Source organism: Agrilus planipennis, unplaced genomic scaffold, assembly GCF_000699045.2.
Source record: "Agrilus planipennis isolate EAB-ADULT unplaced genomic scaffold, Apla_2.0 scaffold7, whole genome shotgun sequence".
Lineage (NCBI taxonomy): Eukaryota > Metazoa > Arthropoda > Insecta > Coleoptera > Buprestidae > Agrilus > Agrilus planipennis.
Genome location: NW_020439340.1, coordinates 3335886 through 3345729, shown reverse-complemented (window position 1 = coordinate 3345729; position 9844 = coordinate 3335886). Strand labels below are relative to the sequence as shown.

Sequence of the window (9844 nt, the reverse complement as noted above, 5' to 3'; positions counted from 1 at the left end):
TAAAACTATAGCCAAATAAAACGATTATGAGATAAAATCAGTTAAATAAAAAGATATTAATTTTTATGAGTTTTATGATAATTTGTTCATCGTCGTTCCTTATTAATTGTTTACATTATATTTTTATTACGTTATCTTGACGCAGTAATGTTTTCAGTAATAATTTTGAGTGTTGTTTCTTTTTTAATGTTAAATAATGCGATACACAATTTGATACGAAATATTTTGTTATGTTTCAATGTTCACCAGATGTATTACGGGTAAAATCGGTAAATTTGTAAGTAATATGATTTTTAGGGTTCCGTACCTTACAGGAAAAACTAAACACTTATAAGAAATCAAACGTTTTTCTCCAAAGGGAATAGGTAATTATTTGTAAATTATATTCACTATTTATTGCAATAATAACCTTTCGCGTCGAATAGTTTTAGTTCGAGTATTGTCTAGAAATTTTACTAGACTAGAAAAACTTTAATTTTATATGAACTTAATGTCAGAGATGTAGTTTCCCAGAAAAATGTCACCCCTTAATATTATTGCAATATTGAAATGGTGTTTTCAGTTTGCGATTGTTTTGCTAATATCTTCTTCAGATGTTATATACCGGTAAGGCAAAATGTTTACATTTCTTTGTCGGCATATTCCTTTTCATGTTGCTATTGGAAGACGTGTGGAGTATATTTTCTGAATCACGCCTATCTGAAAATACTTCACGGTTCTATGAAAACTGTCTTAAACTTACCGAACTCTTAAAATCTTTTGAACAATGCGTTACATCCCTTAAAACTTTCGATTTATATGAAAAGATTGATGAAGGTATTTGTAAGGGTTGTCCTGTATTACGTCGTATTTTTCAAAAGATGATGCCGACTTTTGATGATTACATGTTTGGTTACCGATTCGCGGCTAGTGTATATTACTGAGTAAAATGAATTTCTTTATTTCTGAAACTAAAATACAGCATGTTTATTAGTAATAAAATTTCAAATTATTTTGTGCAAATGTGTTGGTATTCGTTTTCAATATACCTGTTTCGGTTGTTTGCATTCGATATATTATTTAAATCAATTAAGTATCAGTCCCACAAGTTTTAGTTTATATATAGCCCTGTGTCATGTTTTTGTATCATTTTAAACCACGTCCTAATTGAATCGTATCAGTCGAAGCGTTTTAACCATAAATCTATCGATTCTTGGCTCCTTGCCAAAACGATCGTTAACAAGAAACTATGTACTTTTACGTGTACAACGTATGCCAAGGGGTTTTCTTTTTTATCCCCCGTCTCGTTCTCTTTTTCTCGGACCTTTTTTTAATCGCGGTCATGGCACAAGTTGGGAGCACTTTTTAAAGGGTGCTCCATTAATTTTAATTGGTGAAAGTATGTATATATTGAAATACACATGTGTGTATAGGAGTACATTTTGAATCAACACGACTTTTGGATTCATAATTTAAATATTACACACCCCGAAAACTGAAATCGAATTTTGTTTGCGTTTTATGAAACCAAAAAGTTTTCCATGTCATTTTCTTTAAACCAGTTGAACCCGTCGAAATTTGGACGGACGATTGCCGATCTCGATTATGAACATTAGTTACATTTTAATCATGGCGATCCCTGATACCATAACCTAATCTAAGCCTTGGCCTAAACGTCAAACATTTAAATTTAGAGATTACCTATTGGAATGAATACTAAATATGGACATTTAAATTCGTTCACTTTATTGTAAGTTCATCTCAAATAAGTAGGGTGTTTTAACAAAAAAAAAATGACAACATTCTAGATACCGAAAATAGGCATAAAGAGCTCTTCCATCTGTTAATTAGAAGCATTGTTTCCAGAACATTGTATTATAAGATGAGATAGCTGCACCGATCGAGATTTCGATATTGTTTTCATGCTTCAATTGTTTTTTTTTTTCCTTGAAACAAAAGTGTACCGGTTTAAATTCATGTTTTCCTATTATTCTCTTAGATGTAGAAAGAGAGCACACACGTTCGATTTGTTCCTGTAGTGTTGTGATGCTAATAAAAATCAGGACAACAAATCCGTGTGCCGGCTAGCGTCTTTTATGTTACCTACATATACAACCCCCTTCTTTGATGTAAGTTCGCGAATTTATTGATCGGACTGGCTTCGTGGAGAGCTCCTTTTATATTTTAATAATAATAGGCAAAGGCGACCGGATAAAGTGACTTGCAAATAACTTAATGGTCTTTTGAAATCGACTCCTCCTCCTCCTCGTCCTGTTCCTTCGTAACAATCAGGGTCGCCGCGGCGACTGCACCGGGACGTAGAGGGATGCTCATCCGAAATTAATGGAAATGTCAAAACGAAAAATAAACTACTCTTGACCGAAATAATATTGTGTTTTCAGACGCTTTTTTTTTTTTCGACAACCCAATTAGAAAGTTTCTTGGTTTAGTTAAGCAGAAATGCATTGTGTTAATGCTAATTTGTTAGTTTAAAGTTATGAGGACTACAGATATTGCTTATATCGCTTTTGAATGCGAAAATAACATTGTTACTGATTAATTGCCTTTTTCTTATTTTAATTTTGAAATTAAATAATGATTTCTCAAAAATTCTTTAATGAATGAATTTGAAACTCATTGATTGATTTATATGAAGAAGGGAGTCAGGCGAGGGTACCCCCTGTATACACACCAAAGACGCGATAAATATCATTAAATACAGGACAACTTTAGGGATATATATACAAGGGTAAAAGATTAGTATATTTAGATTTGCAGATGATATAGCAGCACCTAGCAAGGAAGAGTTAGGGATAGCCTTAAATAATATGGAAGCAGTATTGACAAAACAGTATTGTATGAAAATAAATAAAAATTAGACAAAAATACTGGTATGCAAGGGAAGAAAAAGTAGGGAAAGAGCGATTATAAAGGTAGGGGACGAAAAATTAGAAGAAGTGGCTGATTTTCTTAGGATGGAAAGATCAATAGAGATATTAAATAAAGGATAACGCAGGGTCGAGTCGCTTTCGACAGGATGAAGTGACTTCTATGCTTCTAAAAGTTAAAATTTTTAAAAAGATAAAGGTGTATTTCTGGGGCGCGGCGTTGTACGAGGGTGAAACATGGACAGTGGGCGCAGCGGAAAAGGAAAGGTAATAAGCGTTCTAGACGAATGATGAGGTGACCGTGGATAGGCATAGTTAGAAATGAGGAGGAATTTGAAAGAATAGGAGAACTGTGGAAGTCAATAAGAAATAGGCGAGATAAGTTGGTAGTACACCTTCTCAGTCAGAAAAAACACATAGATTAGATTACTGTTAAGGATGTGGGATGTTTTAGGAAAATGCGAAGATTATCTCACGATAGGAAAAAATGGAGGTGCGTGCCCAACCATTCTTAGGACTTATGACGATAATGATAAAATCTGAAGACTAAAAAATCAAAAATAGATAGAGTTTTATAAATTTTATCGGAAACAAAACACTTTGTTAAGGTACGGAACCCATGCCGTGGTAGTTGATAGCGCGCTGTGCTATTTTTTCTTTTTTATTTTTATTGAATGCCGAATCTTAGTCATAGACATCTGGTGGGGGTTGATGATACATTTTTGTTTATTCTTGATTTTTTTTCAATAAACATAGGTACCAGCAAATATATTTTCTTATATCTTCACAATCAAACTAAATCGGTGCATGTACTCTTCGTGCAGCCAGCAATAATACACATACAATACATTGTTTTTGGTGACTAACAACACAAAACTCATTAACATTACTAATTAAATATGTACAGTACAATCGTTAATCCACTACGAACGCTAGCTATTAGTTTATAAATAACAATAAACGCATTTTCAATTTGCCAACTTCTGTTTTCCGACAAATCGATAGACGATTGAAATAATTTATTAGTCACTTGGATGTGAATCAATAAGAAATTAATGCTTATTACATCTTAGTCAATAAACATAATTTTTTATGTGCTCTGAATGGAGTTTTATTTTCAAAATGCAGTAGACACTAGATAGGTGTGAACATCGCGTAACGGAAACCCCTCATAATGTAGATAGAATATTAATAATGATACTATGCCGCTGTATACCGTGAACAAACTAAACTTTCTAAAAATAATCGATATTTCGCCTTTGCTATTACATCATATTTAAAATACCCAACATATTTGGTAGTTCCCTAGCAGATATGTGATTTATTTGAAATACTTGCATTTAAAATGCATATATACAAAATAAAAAATACCTCTTTTTATCTTTCATTTAAATACTTCTTTTAAAAAAAGCACTTTGTGTTTTATTTAAAATACTTTTCTAGTTGTGAAATGCAAAATCCATTTTTGCCGTTAAAAGTTTTGCTAGTATCACCGATCAAACATTATATAAAATCATAAATAAAAGTTGCTCATATTCAAAGAGACATTCCATAAATGTCTTCTAATTCTTTAACTGAAGAGAGCTCAAAAAATTCTAAACTCCTTGAGATTGGATAATCTAAAATATTGGATCGATATTGTTTTCCGGGTTCAATGTCATGGTCCATGGAATTTTTAAGTTTCAAATTGATATCAGCACCTACCAAGTCATCACTTTTCCTTCCTTTAGCAAGGAACTAGGAAATTCTATGAATTACGACAAAACTGTCCGCAAAACAATATCGATTTGATATACGTCAGCTGTGTAAAACTAAAAACGACAAGATATTGTGGGGTGCTAATAAACGTCTATAATTCAAAATTCGTAGAAAACGATTCGAAGAACTTCACGTATTAGATAAACCCAAAGTTAAATAAACTATGAATTCTTTTTCTTTCTGTTATTACAATGTGTAAAAGATCAGAAACAAAAAGGGGTTGTAAGTATTTTGATATAAAATTACATTATTAATTGTAGATGTTTATTATCGTACATATTAAGTATAACATTCGCTAACGTGAATAAATCGCTAATACTAAAATTGAAAACTGTTGTGTTCATTGGTTCGCACTATCGATTGTCTACTGTTATATCTCTACAGAGTGATCTTTTTAGGGTTTCAAGGCCTCTACGAACCCTTACAGTTTCTTTACATTAGCTCGTCAATTTGTCCTAAAAGTGATTTTTTTGATTTTGAAACAAATTGTCACTAGTTAAATTATATCGGCTATAATTTCTGGAAAACGGTTTGCATTTTTACGCGATATTTTTTTTCGAAAATTCTGATTGTAATTTAGGCAAAACGAAATGTACTTTGGGCTTGTGCCTCTTCAGCTTCTTGCATGGTTGCTAATTACTAATATTTCGGTTGTTTTTTCTCTCCCTTCTCTTGTCTTCATTCTCTTCTGTCGCCTGGGGGTCGATTGGTCTATCAAAAAACAAAACAAAAAAACAAACAACAATCGATAGGGAGAAATGATAGATCGTATCGAGTATCACGTAGAGCACGCCGTAGATTACGTACAAACGGCGACCCAGGACACCAAGAAGGCTCTCAAGTACCAAAGCAAAGCCAGACGGGTGAGTTGTTCCAACTTAGATTGTAGAAAACGTCACGGACAGTGTTTTCGCTTTTCTGATTTTCGTTTTTCTCTTTTTTTTTTTTCGTCTCACTCTCGTTCCTCTTCCTGTCCATTGTCAATTGTTCCGACCGTTACTGCATTGCAATTACTTGTCTCTGACTTCCTTCCCTGACCGTTCATTCATTGAAATCGCTTTTTGCATTGACCTATATTATTATTATTATTATTATTATTCGATGGTTGGTGGTAATATTGATGGTGGTGGTGCACTGTTATGTAACATTCGTTAACACGTTCTGTGGTCATGGTCAACTAACTATTTATTATTCGTGTGCCTTTGTCACTGTATTTTATTTTTTCTTTAATCGTCTAACCAAATACTAATTACTATATATGTGTGTTTGTATATACGTATACATGTATATTACTACTATGTATTTATTACTAATTGAATGTGCAATTTGTGCTGGTCTCTTTCTTGGTGTCTCTTTCTCTATCTTATGTGTACTTTTTCACTATTTTTTAACACGATATGTCACCTGTCGCCCAACGTCCTTTTTGTTATTATCCCCCGTTTCGTCCCTTCCCTGTCTTACCACGCTTTAGGGCGAATTGGTCGACAGGGTGGAATACCACGTGTCACAGGCCACCGATGCCGTCCACGTGGGTCGTTCGGAACTGAAGATGGCCGAAGAATATCAGACGAAAGCCAGGAAGGTAGGTCGTCCCATTTCCCGTATTTCCTCCGATTTTCTTTTGTCTCCTACGCATTTTTCAAATTTTTTCACTTGTGTGCCTATATAGTCACGCTTATTTACGTCATAGATATTAAGTATATTTATCGATGGGGATGTTGTAGGTTACTGTTAGGTACCGGGTATTAAGTGTGCGCGTGTGTGTTTGTTGTAGAGAGTTTTGTTGTGGTCGTTGCCCTACTTTGACAAACGATTGCAAAATGGGATTAAAAAAATGAAAACACTCTGTATATAGTAATACTAAAGTATTATGTCAATATATGCACTTATTGATTAAAAAGATCTCAAAATTCCATTTCATCAACTCGAAAAATTCTTTTCATTAAGTGGACTTTATATTTTTGAAAAGTCAGTGCTTGTTTTTATTCCCATTTTGTGACTTTAGTCAAAGTTCTATTTGTGTTAGTGATAGTTTTTACAGCGTGATGTCAATTGTCCTTGTCGAAAATTTCACCAAACTTTGTTCCCTTTTGTTTTGATTTGGTTAATTGGCTAAGTGTTGATAGACTTCGATGATTGAGAAATCAACTCTTATGCACTCTAGAATAGCACCTGAAAAAAAATTCTTGTCGGATGAGATTTCGAAGGACCAATTTTGTATTAAACATGTTTTTCATCTTTGCAGTTTCAAATAAAAAAAAGGTTCTTCGTTTAACTGTTTTTGAATTTTTATCTCTACAATTATTTCGGCAAAAAGCTATTACGAAGAGTATCTAAGGGTTAACCATATTGTAAAATTTAAATTAAAAGCGGCAAAGTACTTTTACAACAAGGGAAAACCGATAATTGTTTTCGTTATTGCGTTTTGGGAGTGTTAATTTTTTGGTACTTGTACTACTAGTTACACATTAAAAAAAAATAGTGGAACTTTAACCAATTGTTTATATAATTTAAATATTTATTATTTTTTATTGTTTATTTTATTAAGTTCAAAAAATGCAGTTTAAAAATTTATTGCAGTTTGTTAAAAATAAACTGAGTTGAAGTAATTATTAGCATTTTTTTTAGTCTTTCACTGGTACACATACTCGTAAATGCACATGTAGGGTATTTTGTTTAGTTTTGTTTTTTTTACGATCACCCTATAACTATTCTGAATAATATTTGTTTTCTATTTTTACACATTGGCGTAGAGTTATGTAGTCTTAAATCCTTAATTGTTTTCTTGTTGAAGTCTTATTTTTTGTGTTAAATCCTTAGAGCTTTTTCTTTTATTTTGAACACATTGTTCTATTACAATTGCTTTTTGCACTTTCACTTAAAATTTTGTTTTTTGTTTATTTTCCTGTATCAGTTCCTCAGTTATTTCATTTATCCGTATCATCTCATTCTTTTGTTCTATATTTATTGTTTTTAATTCGATTTTTTCTTATTGATTTTTTCACTAACATTCTATTTTTCTTATTGCAGAAGTTGATTTTCATCATTATTTGCCTAATATTGGTGATCATCGTGATTATAATTATTATTTTGGTGTCGGTGCTCCCGACAAATTAATTTATAATTTTTCCTTATTTTTTGATTCATCATTCCTTACTTTGTCTCATATAATTTGTGAGAAAATGGAAAGGCTAACAAAGACAATTGGCATTATCGCCAGAAATATACGTGTGCTTCTTGTTTTAATCCAATAATAAGGATAATTGTTAGTCAATTGGTTCAGTTGATTGATTTTAAATATTTCATTTAAAAAAAGTGTAGAAGTAGATTTTGGACTAGGAAAGGATGATGATGATGATTGTTTCCATGGATGTGCTCGTGACTAGTTGTTGACAGAGATAGATAAAAACATTCGGAGGCATTTAATCATAATTCGTGATAATAAAGAACAGCTGTGAGGTGCTAATTTTATTATTAATACTATTATACATCGTGTTTTATGAAATGTTCTTCTGCTTCGTGTTCGGTCCTAAATTATTATTGTTACTACTTGTTTATTAGTATAGNAAATTGCAATAACCTTTTAACGGTTTACTGAATCGATTTGTAATTTTTACAGGAGTTTTAAAATTGAATGAGGAACGTTCTTCCAAATTTTTATTTGTCTCGTAGCATTTTGACATACCTCCCAAACAGCGTTAAGTAATATTTACGTAATTAAGGTGAAAATTTTATTTCCATTGGATACACATAAAATATTAACTACGTAATTTACAAATATTATCAAAATAACTACTTATAATAAAAATGATAATTCCTGTAGTTGCAACCTTGCAACGGCTTAGCAGATTTAAACTTATCACCACCCTTTTATTTTTTTATTAACATTACTTCACTCTGTATACATATACTTATCTAGCGTGTGACTGGCTCGTGGTTAATGAATGATATTCTACGTTCGAATGGGTTAACGCAGTTAAACAAAAATTTAATGTAAATAAATTATCCAAACAAATTATTGGTTTGTAGTAGATTTAACTATTTAATTTGCATAGCATTTGTTGCATCTGCCATTGATTTTATTTAAAAATTTCGAAGGGTCGTTTGGGTCGGGGAGTTATTGATGAAAAGCTTTCAAGAAAATGTCGGTCATTTCATGTATTTCGGTTATGTAGTCAGTCGAAAGTGGAAGCGTTTTAAACAGAGATAATGAAAAATGAATTTTTGAAGAAAAATGCGGAGAGAGTTTCAATCCGTAGCAACCTCCGGCTTGCCTCCTCTATACAATAATCTCTAGTAAGTGTTTTTCATCCCTATCGCGTGCGTGCAGGTCGGACAAAAAAGATCCAACTAATGGTGTGTTCCCGTTTCTTTTTTCTTTTACAGAAAAAAATCTTCATCATAATCTGCCTCATTGTAGCTGTCATCATTTTAATTATCATTTTATCGGTAATGCTCTGAGCCGATGCAGGTGATAAATAAGATACAATGTAACATAGTAGGTATAGGGTTAATTGGGGCGGTTCGTTGTTGGCGTCACAATGACTTAACATGCTGGAAGGGCGTCGTTCGTTAGCCTATATACACAAAATCTCGGACCAACGGAGTTGCTTCCTCAGTAAAAAAAGAAAAAATTGAAAAATAAAATAACAAAAAAAATTAAAATTGTTAATACCTACGTCGTCACATATCTGAATAACAACACAAAAGAATACATGTGTTGTTTGTCGCATTTGTCAATGTGTTCGTCGAAAAAAACTTAATATTATTATAATTATTACTAATTAGATATTATACTCTTCAAACGGTGTGATTTTCTCTACAATAAGATAAATAATTGTATGTATTAAAAAGGGTGGAGATTAGTGGCGGGTTTCTTGACTAAATTAATTTTACTAAAAACTGAGTAAACCTTGTTTGTAGGAGGTGGATAATTTTCAAAATTTTCCCATTTCAAATTTTGGAATTTTTAATAATCATCTCGCCTTATACGTACAGATAATTTTTCGTCACTATTATATTAGCTACTTCTAATGATTAAAAGTTACCAAATTATGAATAGCGCCATTAGCCAAATTTAGTATAAATAACTTATTAATTTCTTCCCCTTTAACTGGGATGCGCAAAATTCAAAAGTTAATAAGGGTGAAAAAGGTTATTTCTTCCAGATGAGGTGCTTTTGCAAAGTTTCCGATAATTCAGTGTATTCAATTTGTATA

At 32.1% G+C, this 9844-nt stretch overlaps 1 protein-coding gene across 1 annotated transcript in view; it reads left to right on the top strand.

Annotated features, from left to right (window-relative positions):
- The window catches only part of LOC108737641 (syntaxin-1A), a 27378-nt gene extending 18094 nt beyond the window's left edge, over positions 1 to 9284 (top strand). The window contains exons 6-8 of the mRNA XM_025978748.1: positions 5378 to 5488; positions 6097 to 6207; positions 9012 to 9284. Coding sequence (XP_025834533.1) covers positions 5378 to 5488; positions 6097 to 6207; positions 9012 to 9086 — 297 coding nt within the window. The 3' untranslated portion in view covers positions 9087 to 9284. The remainder of the gene's footprint in view (positions 1 to 5377; positions 5489 to 6096; positions 6208 to 9011) is intronic.
- The last annotated feature ends 560 nt before the right edge of the window (positions 9285 to 9844 follow it).